Source organism: Tachysurus fulvidraco, chromosome 5 (assembly GCF_022655615.1).
Source record: "Tachysurus fulvidraco isolate hzauxx_2018 chromosome 5, HZAU_PFXX_2.0, whole genome shotgun sequence".
NCBI lineage: Eukaryota > Metazoa > Chordata > Actinopteri > Siluriformes > Bagridae > Tachysurus > Tachysurus fulvidraco.
Window position 1 is genome coordinate 25,964,780 of NC_062522.1, and position 19,452 is coordinate 25,984,231.

The following is a 19,452-nucleotide window of genomic DNA, read 5'->3' on the forward strand; positions in this document are numbered from 1 at the left end:
TCTTTGTTCTAAAATTGTATTGAAAACAACTTTTTATTTTACATAATTATGTATTTATTTCATGTAATTAAAATAACCCACCCCCAGAAAAAAGACAACATGAAATGTTTATGAAACAGAAAGCAAACATTAATTTCGAGGGGCGGGGCGGCCCTACTTTGTGAGATAGACCACAGACTCTGTTCTACATTTAACAATTATTTATTTAACACTAAATATAAAATTTAAGTAACATATAGTATTAAATAAGAAAGTGCTAAACAACATTCAAAATTTTGCGGACACGCGCTTTATCAACTGGCTAGTTATCCTTTAGACAGTGATGGACCACGTCTTTCTCTCATTTCGGCCGTGTGGTGCATGTGCTCGCTCGCGGTGTGAAGCGCGTCTGCACTATTCTCCAAGATGCACTTGATGGCCTTTTGTGCAGCGGAATATAAATTTTTTTTTGACGACCTAGTTAAGGCGGTAGGGCTTCCCCGCTTTGGCGGGCCGCCTGAACTGAAAAGCGCTGCGGGAAATCGAGGCCGTTCCATAAGAAATGAAAGGAAATAAATCCGTTCTGAAAAAAACCCTCACGTATTAGTGCTTAAACAGTGGAAAAAACATAACGTGGTTGTACTGTGATCATACATATGTGCTAGACACTGGCACCATGCTTATATTTATCGATAGTTTCCGGCTTTATCCTCCCGTAGACAGAGGAGGCGGCACCATTACCCTGACGGTGTCTCCGCGCCGGTACTGTAGATGTACTGATTGGCCCAAAGTATTCACTGATCCCACATCCTTCTCCCAGTAGCATGAAAAGTGTAAAGTGAAAAATCAAGGTAGTGCAATAGAGACCTTGCAAGGATTTTAAATATCATAAAAATATGAATGTTTATAGGTATTTATATCCATGACAATGTGAGGCGGTGTCTGATCGGCCTGTCTCTCTCTCTGCTGCAATTTGTTTACATTTAATTCAGAGACGTTTCATTGGTTAATTCCAGCAGCTGTTACACTGATCACTGTGCCACCTGGTGGATCAATGCGTTAAATGCAACAGACACGCGTAGGGGGCGTGAATAATGCAGCTACTCAGATCGGGGGAACATGACCATTGCAGCTTTCCTGGTGGATGTCTGCCAGAATCATGCAGTGATCATGCAGTAGTCAAACAGCATTTCTGAGGTTCTGCATCTGTAGCTCTTCTTAGCCATACTTGTCTCTTTATTTAGAGTGTTCCTGGCCTGATTGTACAAGAAACTGTCTCCATTTCTGTAGGCATCCTCTTTGGGCTGATGAAGGTGTCTGAGTTTTGCTGTAAACCATGGCTTTTCATTGTTGAATGTTAGATGACTTCTGGGAGGGATGCATATGACCTCACAGAAACTGATGTACAGTATGAAGTTACAGTCTCAGTGAGCTCATCCCGATCATTGGCACTAATGCCCTACAGTCTGCTTGTTGTTTTTGTGGATAAAGTGGCCACTATCAGGACTATCTCTCCTACTGTTACTGACCCCTCTGTTTTCTATTCCTTGCTGTGTTGTTTATGACTGCTTACAACCCGGATATTATGTCAGATTTAGAGGATTTCGTGTGCCATATTAACCACTCAGGTTCCCCCCACGGAGGTTTTCCCTTGTATAGGGCGTTTGGTTTTCAATATTGTAAATAACAGTTTGTCTTCTGGTGTGGTTCCTACTGATCTTAAACATGCATTAATACAACTACATATCAAGAAACCTGGTCTTGATAACTCTGTTGTAGCGATTTTGGCTCGCGAAGCAAGGTAAATATTTATAAGCGACTATAACGTGTTATAGTGACTTCCAAATATTTTAACTTAAGTTGAAATTAACGGTACTGGAATTAACGTTACGCTTATTTGGTCTGTTCGTCCGCCGAACAGGCCGTGTAACCTTTATTAATTCTATGAAGGCGGTATCTTCCCGGCCAAGAAAGATTCGCTTTCCTTTTACTGTATACCGTAATTTAAATTAAATTAACTTAATAGAGCATGTAGTTCAGACCAGATATTGCAGGTACCTTAATTTGTGAGCGATACTCAGAGACAAATCACCTGTGGCTCAAAATTATGACATTTAATGAATGAGACAAACACAACATAAAACTAACTACACAAACAAACAAAAGAAATAGGGAAAATGAAAATAAAATAAAACAAAAGAAATTAAAATTGGGGAAAGGGAGGAAGAGACTGGAAAGAAGAAACTAGAGAAAGGAAGGAAAGGAATGGCAAGCTTAGACTTCAAAATTAATCACACCCTAAATGGGAAATCGTCACAGAAACTTAAATTCACCTTAAGATTCAATGAAAGATTCCTACTTAAAATTACGCATCTAGATTGGTTGGTAAAGGAAACGGTTACTTGCATTGGCTTACTGCACAAGAGTCCGGATGCAACAGAGAAATCTCTGAAAAGTCAGTTAGGGTGGGGTCAGACGTCCTTCCAAGTTCTCCTGAAGATCAGAGCAGTTGTCGTTCTTGGAAGTGAAGCTTGTTGGAACTTCTTTGAAGGAAGATGGAGTCGTCTTGAAGCTGTTCCTGAAGTCTGACCACGGATTAGTGGTGTTTGTGACAATTTAAAGGTCGCGAACTCCACCCATCTTTGGGAAGATGACCAATACTTCGGTCAGGATTTTGAAGGGAAAAACTCCCTTTGTTTCAGGTGTCTTTGGGCGTGGTTTAGCTATCAAACTTTTAGATGACTTTAAAGTTTGATCCAGGGTGTATTAAGATGGTATGGCGCCTTTCGTGCTCAAATAAAATACACCAGTGCTTGAAAAATGAGTAACCAATAATTTTGTGGTCATTTGGATACTAAACATGAAGGGTAATGACGGTATGAAGGCAGCAGTACATTACATACATAGATCATTAATCAAGGCAAAGATAAAGGCAAAGAAACAAAAATGAAACATAAACAAGATGCACTTTCATTAGGGAAGTAAAAAGAAAACGATAGCTTCGTATACATTCTGACATCAGACCTTAAAGGGGCATACGGCATTAGAACAGGTATACATTAACATGCCATGATCAGTACGATATGATGATAGAGTATAACGGATTTTAAAATACAAAGTTGTTTTCTGACACATGAATAAAATACACCCTTGTCAGGAAATTAAGGAGCAAATAATTTTAAGTCAGGCAAGCCTTAAAAGAAGAAACACATTACAAAAAGGGTTATAAGAATGAGAACCTTAGAGTACCTTATCTTGGGTTTTATTAGTAAACGGAATGTCTCATTGTGTTTTGTGTGTGTGTGTGTGTGTGTGTGAGAGAGAGAGTTCTGTTTGCAGGCCCCATTGAGCCGCATGGGGTTATCTGGTCTTTGTGGAGACTCCAGACATTCTGGAGCCAGGTGTGGGTGTAAAACTGGGTTGCTCATCGGTTAATTGAGGAGTAGATGTTGAAATTTAGGGTGCCTGGGACATGGAATCTAAAATGACTGGTACAAGACGCTACACTGTACTAGCTAACTTTAGGCCTATATTCAGACTGCCTGTTCTTTCTAAGGACTTAAAAAAATTGTATATATACAATTAAAATCTTTTTTGAATGAACACATCCTGGAGGATTTCCAGTCTGGCTTTAAAACATTGCATAGCACAGTGTCAGCTTTTTAAGGGTTTTTAATGACATCCGCATTGCGTCTGATGCTGGTCACTTTGTGATCCTTGTCCTGCTGGACCTAACTGCTGCCTTTGACACAGTTGACAATCACATTCTAATATCTCACCTAGATCAACTTGCGGGTATTCATGGCACTGCTCAAGTCAAGTCAAGAAGCTTTTATTGTCATTTCAACCATAAATATGCTGTTGTAGTACACAGTGAAATGAGAAAACATTTCTCCAGGACTATGGTGCCACACAAAACAAAGACAGAGCTAAGGACTTAGTAAGTAGTCCTAGTCACATAAAGTGCATCTGTGCAACCTGGTTCAAACAGTGCAGGACAAGATAGACAAGACAGTGTAGGACAAAAGACAGTGCAAACAAAAAATTACAAGACAATACACAAAGAACATTACACAAGAGACAATAGACAGAAACAGTGCCGACAAGTGTAAATACTGTATGTTCAGACTGCTTTAAAGTGGTTTTGGTCCTACTTAACAAATAGAACTTTTTCTGTTTGTCTTGCTGGTATAAAATCTTCCACTGATCCTTTCTCCTATGGGGTTCCACAGGGCTCAGTTCTGAGGTCATTACTCTTTTCACTTTATCTGCTTTCGCTGGGATCCATCTTTAGACACCATGGGATTTCCTTCCATTGTTATGCAGATGACAACCAGATCTATACCTGTGAAGCAAATGAGGGTTTCTCCAGTACACATCATCTTTCATGTCTTAATTATATTAAAGCTTGGATGTCCTTAAATCTCCCTTAATTTTAATGATAAGACAGAGGCGATGTTGTTTGGCCCAAGTGGCTCCTGCAAGATGCCCCCATTGACCTGGGTCCCTTGGCATTGCATGTTAGACTTGTGATAATTAATCTTGGCTTTAAAATGGATGTAGATCTTAAATTGGATAGCCGAATTAGTGCAGTGGTGAAGTCCAGTTTCTTTCACCTAAAGCGCTTGGCAAAATTAAAATCTCTGGTGTCCAGGCAACGATTTGTGACTGTAATCAATGCTTTTATTACATCTCGGCTGTATTGCTGTAATCCACTTTATATTGGTCTTAGCTAGTCTTCTTTGTCTCGTCTTCAGATGGTCCAAAATGCTGCTGCACGTCTTTTGACTGGTGCAAGAAAATATGACCATATTACATCGATTTTGGCCTCACTCCAGTGGCTGTCTGTGTATTTTTACGGTTCAATTGAAAGATCTTTTATTTGTTTTTAAATCTTTAAATGGCCTCACCTCATCATACCTTACTGAACTGCTTCACCCCACACTCCTGCCCTTTCATTCAGATCAGCTAATCAAATGCTTCTTGACACCCAAAGATTAAAGAGGAAGCTCAGAGGGGAAGGTGCCTTCTCTGTTGCTGCCCCTAGGCTAGTCCCTGCGCATGAGACAGGCAGCCACTGTTTCTCCATGTTTAAAAACTGACTGAAAGCATATTTTTATTCCCTGGCATTTGTATAATCATGAATTATTACTGCTATTGTTTTATTTATTCATTATTTGTATTTTATGGTGTGCAGCAATTTGTGTCAGCTGTGGCTGTTTTTAAAGTGCTTTATAAATAAAGTATCATTATTATTATTCTTATCAATATTATTATCATCAATGATACTCTTTATCCTATAAAAGCAATAGCAAGAGAACATCACAGCAAGCTTAAGACCATTTCAACCACACAACTGAATCCCAAGCATCATCTGTGGTATGTAAAAAGAAATTTGGCCACTTTTTTTATTTCTCTAATCAAAAATCTTTAAGATGTTTAGCATTTAAAAATTCAAATCAGGTATATTGTGGCAGTAGATTTGATCATTTATTTATTCATCTCTAGTCAGTTATCTGTCCTGTGTAGAACAGCACTAATTATTTATACTAAGGTCATAGTTTACTATGTTTAGTGTAACCTGTGTTACACTAGCGATCCTTTGTATCTTAATGATTTTGTGTAATGCAGTCACAAAAGTGTATTCCCCATTTGTATATATTTAGGTGACTTGTCATGCTTCTCTAAAAATACTTCACGTTTACAGAATATGTTTTTCTAATCAATTTCTTTGTGTCTAACAGGCCCCTGGTTTATGAAGGCAGCAAGACTGGCACAGGATTGGAGAGTCATCCTCCATTCTTTTACATCCTGGCCTTTCTCCTCCTAGGTGATTTTTTTTTTTTTAGAAAAATGCAGTTATTTAGAAAATTGTTTAATTCTTTATTCTAAAAAAGTAAAATAAATATTTTGTTTAATGTATGAGCTACTCTGAAAACCAATACAATATTACATGCCCAGAGATCAATTGATTAGTGGGATTCCAAGGAAAATTTGCATCTTCCTGAGAGAACTCTCTCTCTCTCTCTGGATGTAATACTTTAGGAAGGAAACTACTTTTTCCCCAAAGTTATGAGATAAGTGAGTGGGTCTTTTGCTGTTAAGAGCAGGCAGATATTCAATGTAATTATGTTTTACCTAAGAATTACCTACACTACTTTCTGAAAGTGTAACTGAAACTGTAATAGCAAAGCCAATTCTTTAGACTGTTTTTTTCCTGTACTCTGAAAATACTTAATATAAAGACATTTATGAGACGTAATAGATCAGAATTTAAGTTTTTGCCTATATTATAGTTTAGTTTAGCCCACCCATTTTCAAGTATTCAGAAACATTGGAACATGACACTGACTGTTGTTTCTTATTGCCCATGAATGCCTTGTTAGATTGATTCTTTACACAGGCTATAGGTATGAATGTGTACTTTAGGTATTGTTATTTAAAAGGATAAAACATGAACTCAAGATCGCTATCTATAGCAGGAAATTTTGAAGCTGAAAAACGGCAAATGGATATATTGTTCTGATCTAAATTCTAATCAATGTTTTTTCATTGATAATGACTTCAAAAAACACACTATGAAAGTTTCTTTAGATAAGTGCCACAATTTTGATACCCAATACAACTTGAAAACTTAAAACTGAAATGTTCTAGAAAAAAGAAACTGTCTGTTGTACTAACAGACAGACATTGAACAGGTTGTCCAGCGAATTTACATTGTGAGAGCTGTGAAGAAAAACACAAAAACTACAGTCCCTGACATCACCAATAGTTCCCACAGGGCATTGGTGAGGTTATCACATTCTACTGATAAAAAAAAAGACTTTTTGGAAGACCAAATTTGTAAAAACAAATTCCACAAAAATTCTGTAAACAATATGAAATTTTAAGTGATAGAAAGTGTTGAAAAAAGATGAATCTACTCATGACAGGGAATATTGAGTTCACTGGTCAAGCACAGTTTAGATAGTGTCCTGGCTGCTTCTGGACAGAGCTCACCAGATTTTTTGCTTATTTAATTTCAGATGTTTGCAGCTGAATCAGTTTTAAATAAAAAAGTCTACAGAAAAATTCTATTTGCAAATTTCCAGATAAATGCATCCAAAGAAATCAGAGTCAGAATCAGCTTTATTGCCAAGTACTGTGGGTTTTAACATGTGCAAGGAATTTGCCATGGTGCATAAAATAAACAAAGAATTTTAGAAATCTAAGAATTTTAAGCAAGAAGAGATATTAACTATACATTAATTGGACATTAGTGGACCAGTGCAAAGCTCAAAGTTTGAATTATATAAGTAAGGAAAGGTGCAGGTGCAGTATGGCTGTCTGAGGCATGTGCGTTAATGTGATGCATATGAACACAGCAACGGGGGTTGGTGCATTTGTGCGTTAATGTCCATGTAGGCAGGTAATGACCATGGTGGGTCCTGCATATTGTTGATTAAGACAGTTTCAGATGGAAAGAAACTATGGTGTGAGGTTTTTGTCTTGATGGACCACAGTCTTCTGCAGTAGGGGAGTGCCTCAATAAGGTTGCGTCCCAGGTGAGGGGATCAGCCACAATCTTAACTTAAGGTGAGTTTAGACTTGATAATGGAGGATTAGAAGTGCATTTGGTAGGCCAAACTTCTTTAGCTGCCACAGAAAGTATATCCGCTTGTGTGCTTTCTTTAATTAAAGGCAGCACCTACTTTAGGTCCTGGGTGATGATTGCTCCCAGAAAGTGGAAGGAGTCCACAGTATTGACTGGGGAGTCATGTAGTATTATATGTGTAGGTGCTGCAGGGTTCTTCCTAAAGTCAACAACCATCTCCACTGTTCTCACAGCATTAAACTCTAGGCTGTTCTTAGTGCATCTGCTCCTTATCCGATGGGGATGAGTCTGCCTACAGAAGGGACATTGATCACCTAATCAATGTCCCTTCTGTAGGCAGACTCATCCCTAGCAGATATGAGCCCAATGAGGGTGGTGTTGCCTGTAGGCTTCAATAGTTTAACGGGCTGGTGACTGGAGGTGCAGCTGTTGGTGTACAGGGAGAAGAGTAGAGGAGAATGAACACAGCGTCAGACACATGGTTTCCCAGTCTCACGTACTGCATGTCCTAAGTCAGCACCTGATTGAGAAGCTAAGCCTTCTGGGGCAGAACAATTCCCTCTGCACATGGAACCTGGACTTCCTGACTGGGAGACCTAAGTCAGTCCGGATCGGGAACAGCATCTCCCGCACAACCACACTGAGTACTGGAGCCCCTCAGGGCTCTGTGCTCAGCCCATTGCTGTTCACTCCGCTGACTCACAACTGAGTAGCAATGTGCAGCTTGAACCACATCATCAAATTTGCCAATGACATGACCAAATTTGCCAATGACATGACCATATGACATGACATGACCATATTCTTTGGCAAGAATATGAGTCAGCATACACAGAGAGGAGGTGAAACCACTAACAGCCTGGTGTAGAGCCAAGAACCTGTCTCTGAATGTTGACAACTAAAGAGATGGTTGTCGACTTCAGAAGAGCATAGAGCAACCACTCTGAACCACCGCTGAACATCAATGGACCCTTGTTGGAGACTTTCATGAGCACCAAATTCCTTGGTTTTCATCTGGCAGCGAATGTCACCTACTCACTGAACACCAGCTCCATCACTAACAAAGTCCAGCAGCATCTCTACTTTCTAAGAAGGCTGAGGAAAACCCTTCATCCTGAGTAGATGCATCATGTCTCTCCTTATCCTGGACACTTTTGTCCAAAAGTATTGGCACCCCACCGGGTATTCACGTGTAGCCCCACCCCCAAAATAAGTGAAATCATAAATTTTGCACAACATGGACATGTCGTACATCAAAACACTCAGCCCAATGAGAGGAAGAGCCTCACGTATGTTTTGGTGACGTCGCGTGACGTCACATGTAACCCCGCCCCCCATATAAACGAAATCATAAATTTTGCACAACATGGACGTGTCATATATCAAAACACGATGAGGGGAACTGCCTCACGCATGTTTTGGTCACGTGACGTCACGTGTAGCCCCGCCCCCAAAGTAAGCGAAATCAAAAAGTTAGCACAACACGGACATGTCGTATATCAAAACACTCAGCCCAATGAGGGGAACTGCCTCACGTGTGTTTTGGTCACGTGACATGACGTCACATGTAGCCCCGCCCCCAAAGTATGAGAAATCAAAAAGTTATGTCATATACTTTATATATATATATATATATATATATATATATATATATATATATATATATATATATATATATATATATATATATATATATATATATATATATATACATATATATATATATATATATATATATATATATATATATATATATATATATATATACATCAAAACACTCAGCACGATGAGGTGAACTTGCCACGTGCAAGCACCATTCACATTTTCTTCAGGAAATGTACCGTTCTAGTTATTATTATCAATGGTGCATGCAAAGCGACATTATTGTTATCTTGCATACTGAGATATTGTTCTAACGGACAAAACTTTGGCGTGTAACTTGTCCCGCAGCTTTTGTCCTAGACTCATGAATGAGGTGTCAAATCGACCGGCTCATTGACGAGAGGTGTGCGATCTTTTATAAGCGATCCAACCAACGATGTTCGGACAGCGGACGAAAAAGCAGCCAAAATAGTCCCATAGACTTGAATGGGAAATTCCTAAAATTCCTCTAATTAATGGTGATTGCAAAGCATCGTTATTGTTATTCTGCATAATAATAATAATAATAATAATAATAATTATTATTATTATTATTATTATTATTATTATTAATGGTGCTTGCAAAGCATCATTATTGTTTTTCTGCATACTTATTATTATTAATGGTGCTTGCAAATTATCATTATTGTTATTCTGCATACTTATTATTATTATTATTATTATTATTATTATTATTATTATTAATGTGCTTGCAAAGCACATTCTTATTCTCTTGCATACTTATTATTATTATTATTATTATTATTATTATTATTATTATTATTATTATTATTATTAATGTGCTTGCAAAGGACATTCTTATTCTTTTGCATAATTATTATTAATGTGCTTGCAAAGCACATTCTTATTCTCTTCCAAATGTATTATTATTATTAATAATAATAATAACAATAATAATAATATTGTTATTATTATTATTATTAATAATAATACATTAATTAATACAACAATAATAATAATAATAATAATAATAATAACAATAATAATATTGTTATTATTATTATTATTATTAATGTGCTTGCTAAAGCACATTCTTATTCTCTTGCATACTTCTTCTTCTTCTTCTTCTTCTGGACACTTTTTCGGCGCGTAACTTGTCCCGCAGCTTTTGTCCTAGACCCATGAGGTGTCAAATCGACCGGCTCATTGAGGAGAGGTGTGCTTTGACTTTTATATGCGATCTGACCAACGAAAAAGCGGCCAAAAAAGTCCCATAGAAATGAATGGGAAATTCCTAAAATTCAAGCGAAATCAAAAATTTAGCACAACATGGACATGTCATATATCAACACACTCAGCACGATGAGGGGAAGTTGCCACGTGCAAGCACCATTCACATTTTCTTCAGGAAATGTACCGTTCTAGTTATTATTATTATTCCCATTTATTTATTTTTATTTTTTTTTCTTACCCGGCTTTTTTCTAAAAAAAAATGTGACCTAGGGCTTTTGAGCCACATGCACCAAATTTGGATATGTCATAGACCCTGGTGGGGGAATTCCGAAAATTCTTCTAAGCTCTCACACACGCAGCATGAGCAGAGCTCAGGCACGGCTTCTGTTCTGTAGTCTATGCAGTACAATAATGATGTTCATGTCCGCTGCCTCCAAAAGTATTGGCACCCTAGCGGTCCAGTAGCTTTCACAATCTTTCTGTCCACTCGCCTCCAAAAAGCACCGGCCTTTGCGAATACTTGCACCTTCAAAGCCAACATCAAAGTTTGTCACGATGAGCTTTACAAATCTAGTTATGCTGGCTTTGTAGAAGCCAACATCCTGTTTTCCTACTGGAATTTTCTAAGCGATCGGAATTTCGGCATTCCCGGTACGGAATCTCAAAGTGGCCTTTTTTCCCCCATTGACTTCCCTTATGAACTTTGGAGGATTATAACTCGGCACGTTTTCAAGAGATTTACATCGAACTCGGAGAGGTTCTTTAGGACCTTACTCCTGACAAAGTTTTATTTTGGGGTACCGACAGAACTTTTGCTTTTCCCGTAGTCGATGATTGAATATTCCAGAAACTCCCATAGACTTGAATGGGGAATTCTTAGAATTCCTCTAAGCTTTCACACATGCAGTGTCTGCAGAGCACAGGCATGGCTTCTCTTCTCTGTTCTCTGTAGATGTAAAGGACACTCAATACATTTAACTCTCAACTCCACACTATCAATCCAATGTTTTCAAAGTTTTGGCCACCAGTCAATACATTCACCATCCATCCATCCATCCATCCATCCATCCATCCATCCATCCATCCATCCCCATCCATCCATCCATCCATCCATCCATCCATCCATTGTTCATTTAACAGTAAAAATTACACGTACTCTTCTATGCAGTATAATAATAAGTAGAATCCCATAATGACTGTACTACTGACATGAAATGTGCAAACCCTCAGTAGTCACTTTTGTCCAAAAGTATTGGCACACCACCGGTATTACCCCAAAATAAGCAAAATTAAAAAAAAAAAACATTGACGTCATATATCAAAACACTCAGGACAATGAGGGTAATTGCATCACAGGTATTCGGATCATGTCACATGCTCATCTCTGCTCGCCTCCAAAAGTATTGGCACCCGAATTGGCCTTTTTTCCCATCGACTTCCATTATAAACTTTGGAGGTTTTCAAGTTTTCTAGCGATTTACACCAAACTTGGACAGGTTCTTTAGGACCTTACTCCGGACTAAGTTTTATTTTGGTTTTCCCTTAGTCGACGATCGAACATCCCATAGACTCGAATGGGGAATTCCAAAAATTCATTTAAGCTCTCACACGCGCAGCATGCGCAGAACTCAGGAACAGCTTCTCTTCTGTGTTCTATGCAGTATAATAATAAGTAGAATCCCATAATGACTGCAGTATTGACATGAAATATCCAAAACTTCAGTAGCCACTTTTTGCCAAAAGTATTGCCACCTCACCGGGTATTCTGGTGATGTCACCAGAAGCCCCGCCCCCAAAATGAGCGAAATCAATAATTAGCACAACATGGACATGTCATATATCAAAACACTCAGCCCAATGAGGGGAAGTGCCTCACGTGTATTCTGGCCATGTCACGTGACGTCACGTGAAAATAAAAAATTTGCACAACATGGACATGTGACGTATCAAAACACTAAGCACAATGAGGGGGAACTGCCTCACGTGTATTCTGGCCACATCACGTGACGTCACATAATGTCACATGAAAATCAAAAATTTTTGCACAACATGGACATGTGACATATCAAAACACTCAGCACAATGAGGGGGAACTGCCTCATGTGTATTCGGATCACATTACACATGCTCATGTCTGCTTTCCAACAAAAGCTTGCCTTTTTTCCCATAGCCAACATCAAAGTTTGTCGCGACAAACTTTACAAATCTAGTTATTATTCTTCTTAGCCAACAATTTATTTTAAAAAAAAACGCGACCTAGGGGTTTCGAGCCACATGCACCAAATCCGAATATGTTGTAGACCCTGATGGGGGAATTCCGAAAATTCCTCTAAGCTCTCACACACGCAGCATGAGCAGAGCTTCTGTTCTGTGTTCTATGCAGTATAATAATAATGTTCATGTCCGCTCATCTCCAAAAGTATTGGCACCCTAGCGGTCCAGGAGCTTTCACAATCTTTCTGTCCACTTGCCTCCAAAAAACACCGGCCTTTGCGAATACTTGCACCGTCAAAGCCAACATCAAAGTTCGTCACGACGAACTTTACAAATCTAGTCACAATTTTACTCTATATGTACTCTATAATATACAGTATGCACACTGGTCAGCACTATTTTCTGTATTGCGCTGTAGTGTTTTATTTTTTGTCTTGCATTGTTTGCACTAGGTTGCAAACGATGCAATTTATGTGGCTAGGGCAACTTTCTTTATTTGTTTTATGTACTGTATTAGCTATGCAGTATATGGTTGAAATAAAAATAAAAGCTTCTGTCAGTCAGGAAGTCTGTGATCCACCTACAGGTAGAATCTGGCACACTCAGCTAGGAGAGCTTGTCCAGTAACTGAGCTAAAATTGTTATTTAAAGGAGAGCTAAAATCCACATAAACAGGATCCTAGCATAGGCTCCTGGGGAGTACAAGTGCTTAAGGATGAAGTGGAGGGCCATGTTAATTGCATCGTCTACAGAACTGCTGGCTCTGTGGGCAAACTGCAGGGGGTTCAGTAGAAGGTCTGTGATGGATTTGAGGTGGGGCAACATGAGGCATTCAAAGATTTCATTAGCAACAATGTAAATTCAAATTGGATATTAAATTCTTTTTCAGAGCAATGGGTCTTTAGTCATTAGGTCCTGTAATCCTGGGTTTTTTGGGGATTGGGATGATGGTGAAAGTCTTCATAGCGCATAGCTCTTCATGGTACATAGTACAGTTCCAGTGAGGTGTTAAAGATGTCTATAAATACTGGAGACAGCTAATCTGCATAGTACTTTGAAGGTTATTGGAGAGACAGAGTCAGGTTTGGCTGCTTTACGTGGGTTCTGTCTCTTGAAGATTCTGTTAAAATCTTTCTCTAGGATGCAGAGCATCGTTCTTGAGGTTATTCAAGAGGGGAAGGGGGCATTGAGCTGTGCATCTGCAGAAAGCCCACAGCTGTTGCTGTGGTGGGGGTGGTGAAGCTGATAGCGTAGATTTGATGTTGATGGTTGGTGTCATTGAGACTGTTGGTGACAGGACTGTCCCATAGACTTTCATGGTGACAGTAGAACTCATTCAGTCTGTTGACCAGAGGTTGTTAGCAGATTTGGAGGCTTTTAGGTTTGCAGTGTATGATCTGTCTGAGTCCTTTCCAGACAAAAACCGAGTCATTGGTTGAAAACTGCTCTTGTAATTTCCCAGAATACAGCAGTTTTTCTTCTCTTACCGCCTTGCTAAACTTGTACTTTGATGCTTGAAACCTGATTCTGTCCCCAAAAATGGTACACAGCTATTCTCACAGAAGCTTATGTACGATGTTACAGCCTCTTTGTACTCATCCAGACTATTAGTAACAGTCCTGAATACATTCAGGTTAGTAAAATCCAGGCATGACTAGGCATGACTCCACAGCCTTCTAGGTCCACTGCTTCGATGTCCTCACAACCACTTTGGAGTTTTAACTACCTGTAAACATGTTTTGAGTGTCCTAGTGCAGCTTGTGGATCAGCATGATACGTATCTAACAATGACTCAGAATGTTCTCGTCTCAGCTTAGGCATTTAATAGATCATCTGTATTTGGGGAGTTCCTGCATGAGATTTCCTTTATTACAGTTACCAATGACAATAACAAATGAGTCCGGATATGTGCACTGCATACACAGCATACACAAATTCATGCAGCAAGACCATAAACTTAAACATACACCCAACACAAAGATATTAGATTAGCTAGGTCTGTCAGCAGGATTACATGCAATTCACCTCATGAAGAGAGTAAACTATAGAAAGAAACCCTCCAAAACAAGCAAACTGAAAATAGCTGTGGTGTAAGCTAGAAAAAGCATCTGTTTTGTGCAGAGTATTCAAAAGCAGTTAGAAGGTTTTAATGAACAAAAGCACAAAACAATCTGGCCAATTGTGAAACAGGACAAGAATCATGAGCACACAAAACAGCTATTACGGACAACAACCGACAACCCAACATGGCAAACACTCAGGGTCAAATAAGCATGGGGAACCGGTGACGAAGAGAACTGCAGAACACATAACAAACAACCAATCAGAACATGACATCTACACAAGGCAAGATAACATGAGGGCAAGGGAAGCAAGAAACAAACAGTAAGAAACAGGTTACAAAAGTCAGGAAGGAATGATAGGGTGCAGGAAGGTAGAAGGAGGAAGCTGAAATATTGTGGAGGTTTCTATGAGTTTGACAGAAATCTTTATAGTTAGTCTAGGCAGGATATGGAGGGTAATGATTGAAGATGTGGAATATGGTAGCATTGATGTCTGTAGCTGGAGAGGGATTGTAAATAAGATCCAAAGCATTTTCTCTCGTGTGTGAGAGGGGAAACTGTTAAATATCAAGGAGAAAGAAATCTCTGAGGACTGTCAGCAGAGGGGTCATTAGGGAAAAGACTGAGAGGCATTCCATTACTACAAGTAACTCTCCAAGGGATCCTTTAACTCGGGAAGTGAAAATTATGAAAGGATGTTAGGAAAGATAACTGTCACTGCATGGAATTTAAAAATAATATGGTGAGATGAGACAAAGAGAGAAAAGTGAAACACCATCTCTGTGACAACAGCAGACCTGTACCTCCACCCCTGCCAAAATTCAGAGAGTAATGAGAAAACTTAGATGAAATAAGCATTCTTTACAACACACTGAGTAACAGAGCAGAGCTTGACTGCCACCACTGTCTGAGACAATAGGTGAAGGATGATAGCATCTCTGTTAGAAGTGATGACAGAGAAAGTTTTGAGGCACATATTTGCAACCTAGTCAGGAGTTTAATAGGTTTAAGTGTGGCTGAGAGGAAACTTAATTTAATGTTAAGATAAAACCAGAAACAGAAGGGATAAAGAATAGTAAATTAGACATTTCCAATCTGAATTTATGCTCCTAAACTTATCCTTTCTTCTGACCACTACAGATGGCCTTCAATATATTGTACTAAGCTCACAAGTCTGAAACTACACTTGATAAGCCACATGAGAGAACAGCATTTTGGGCATAATTCTAAAAGTTTGACTTTGTTTGTTTTTTCCCAGGTGACTCTTGGAACGCAGTGACTGTTCTGGCCACTCAAGAAATACTTTTTCTCCTTGATGAAGATTACCAATGGAGTAATAGATGCTCTAGGCTTGCAGCCAATGAGGAGGCACAAACCACCAGTAGGCAGGTCACCGTTCGTGAAATGCAGCCTATCAGCTATGTCAGTTCTATCCTTCTCTTTTTGTCTGATCCATACAAGGTCAACATTCTGCTTTATGATGAGGTATGTGTATTTCCTAACTACACTGCACAAAATAGAATCCTGCTGGGACAATTCTATAGACTCAGAAAACTAGTATACAGTTATGTATGACAAGATAATGAATAAACTGTATCAATTTTTACTTGCTCACCGCACATTATTTTGTGTGTGTGTGTGTGTGTGTGTGTGTGTGTGTGTGTGTGTGAGACAGCTGGCCAAAGAGGAGAGGACATGGCTTTTAAGGGCTGAGTCTGTAAAGGGTATACAAGGTTTAGTGAACTGGATCAAAGACCATTGGGAAGCCATGTTTGGGGTCAAACTCATCACTGCTATTCAATAGAGACCACTGTTATATTGCCTACTATTGCACTATTCTCAGTATTTTTATGAGCACATCAGTTTGCTTGCACTGTCCACGTGTGTTTTATGTATCATATGTATTATCTATTTATATTAGTAATATAAATGACATCTTTATCTAGATCCTGCAGAATATTATTTTTGTTGCTGCAGAGATTTCATTAATTCAGTAGCCATGTATGTACATAACTACTCAAAGTACATTTGTTGTCACACATGGAAAAACACAAAGCACTTTAAGAGGGTTTTAAGAGTGTAATGTAGTCTATTAGGTTTGAAAACTGTATTGCAATCTAACTTCATAGCAGTTAGAATTAGGATGCATTTGTTTTCATAGGTTAATTATTGTGATCTGTAAGATACTTTGAGGTGCACTTGTAAGTATAAAGGCACCGGAGTATAAATGTAATTTCAGGAATATGCCTATGCTACATCACATCACTGGCCTCTATTTCTCATAACATTGACAAATGCCTTGTTTAAAAAAGTATGAATTATACACTTTACTGTGCTTTGTTCCACAAAGCTGTTTCATTCAACATGTTTGATTGTATATTTTTTTCTGGGGAAAAAAAAAGATTTATGCCAGAAACTTAACCAAGAATATTAATTCATTTGTATTTTTATTGAATTATTTCAGTGGAACATTATGGTGTTTTGTTTTGGTTACATAAATAAATACTGCTTATGATGATTTAATTTGCTCGTTGCATTATTACACAAATATAATAGCAATGTCTGTTAACAATTAAGCCATAATTAAGTCAAAGAGCAAATTTTGAATTAGAATGTGTTTCACATGTTTTTATCGTCACAGTTCTTGGCTGATATCTACCCCAATACCTATACTGTAGAACCTCTAATAATTTATCCCAATCACATTTTTTAATCCATTAGTAATCATTTAATCATTTTATCCTAGTCAGCAACTTTTGCCAGAGTCAGGTATACATCCAAGGAAAGATGCCAGTACTGCAGGGTTAAACGCACGCACGCACACGCGTGCGAACTGTAAAAAGTTGTAATAATTGTAATAGTTGAATACATTAATCAGCAATTGTGGTGGTAAACAGAGGTAAAATAATGGTCACTGTCCAAATACATATGAACACATCTACAGTATATACTGTGTCTTCATGCGGTCTTTATATAGGAGTTGAAGTTTGAGAGATTCTGTGTACTGGTTTTTGGACTGATAAGTATTTCTGTCTTATCAGAGTTTAACAACAGAAAGTTACAGGTTTTCCAATCTTTTATCTCTTTAACACACTCAATTAATTTGGACAATTTAGCTATTTCATCTGGTTTTGATGAAATATATAACTGGATATCGTCAGCAGTGTAACAGAATGACATACAAAAACCAACTTAAAGCATGTCCCTGAATTAAAGATTGTCCCTGTGTAATTTTGTAAGCGTTCTAGGAGAATGTTGTGATCAATAGTGTCAAAAGCAGCACTAAGGTCAAGTAGAACTGATAGGCCTTTTTTTTTTTTTTACACTAACAGCTACAGTATCTATCATAAAGCTCTGTGGTCATGTTTCTGGGAAACTGCCAGAGGTAATTGTCTGGCTGATACGATTGCTAAATGGGCTGCTTAAAATGGTCCACCTTCGCCACACCTTCACAATGCGCTCTCTTTTTGCTATATAGCATATTCTATATGCACCTTATAACATTGACATTATGTTTATCTAATCCTCACCAGACAATCCACCAGACACTATAAACTTTTGGTCCAAAGAGAACTGGAACCTTGTTTTCTGGCAGGGCCAATGTACCAGGCAAACATCTAAACACGATGCCCTCTCTGATGTACCTGTTAAAAGTCTGCAAATTGACAATTTTTTAAATTTGAAATGTCTGCAGGTAATTGCTGACAAATTCTCAAATTGTGTACAGGCCTTTCCTTGCTCTATGGAAAACCCAAACACAGTTGTCAAAATCCAAGACAAGGAAATGATCACATCCTACAGTCATTTGGAAGTTATATTTGCACTCCTTTTGCAGTAAGGTGACACAAAAACCTCAATATCTATAGAGTGAATAAACTGAACTATCAAAACAGACTGTCTAAAGCCATGATGGAGTGCAAGATTATGGTCACTCTGCACCTAGTAGTACTCTGAAATCAGGCGATCCATCAACACAATTATATCCTTTTGAGATTATTGTGGACAGACTATTTCCAAACCTATATTTGTATTAATGTTACTAAAATTAAAAAAACAAGCCATGATTCTGGGCAATTGGTAACATTTTTTCTCTGTATGTATAAAATGTATGTATGTATAAAATAAAATAAAATATTGATGAATATTATTCATCACTATAAATCTGCAACCTTGTTTTTTTATTAACCTTGATATTAAGTCGTTGTATGACATTAACCTTATTAACCTTAATTTTAAGTCATTGTATGACACTACTGGTGCTGATTTATGAATATTCTTTGAAAGCCAATGAATCACTTTATACTGTTTATACTATTTATTGAATGCTAATCGTTATGGATTAGAATGGACAAGTCTGTTGAATGTCAAATTTGATAACAGCATCAACACCTTTCCACCAGTTATGGTCAAGGTTGTGTTTGATAATTTTAGTATTTTTTATTTTAGCAGTTCATATGGGGTGCACAGAACCCTGTCTTCTGCATGAGGATTTTCACATCTCAAGGTCCAGCATTTCTTTTCTTCACTGAACGCAAAGCAATTTACAAACAATTGATCACTGCTAGTGTTTGAGTTCTTGAGGTAGTTAATAGGCGCATGGGCAGCTGGAAAACAGGACACCATTAACTGCCATATTTTCCATATTTGAAAATTTCCCTTAATGTAAGAAATATAACTCCATGAAGTGCAGATCAGTACAGATGCCTAGGCTGCCTACAGAACAAAGTCTTTCAGACATTTGCTCAGTTCATCAACTGGTTACAAGTG

The 19,452-nt window shown here is 38.2% G+C and overlaps 1 protein-coding gene across 8 annotated transcripts in view; it reads left to right on the plus strand.

Annotated features, from left to right (window-relative positions):
• Positions 1 to 17,203, plus strand: part of LOC113634420 (serine/threonine kinase 11 interacting protein) — a 71,860-nt gene extending 54,657 nt beyond the window's left edge. For all 8 annotated transcript variants that reach the window (XM_027133362.2, XM_027133364.2, XM_027133363.2 and 5 more), the window contains 4 exons: positions 5,286 to 5,358; positions 5,724 to 5,809; positions 15,944 to 16,170; positions 16,361 to 17,203. In XM_027133362.2, coding sequence (XP_026989163.2) covers positions 5,286 to 5,358; positions 5,724 to 5,809; positions 15,944 to 16,170; positions 16,361 to 16,489 — 515 coding nt within the window. In that variant the 3' untranslated portion in view covers positions 16,490 to 17,203. The remainder of the gene's footprint in view (positions 1 to 5,285; positions 5,359 to 5,723; positions 5,810 to 15,943; positions 16,171 to 16,360) is intronic.
• Positions 17,204 to 19,452: the final 2,249 nt, after the last annotated feature.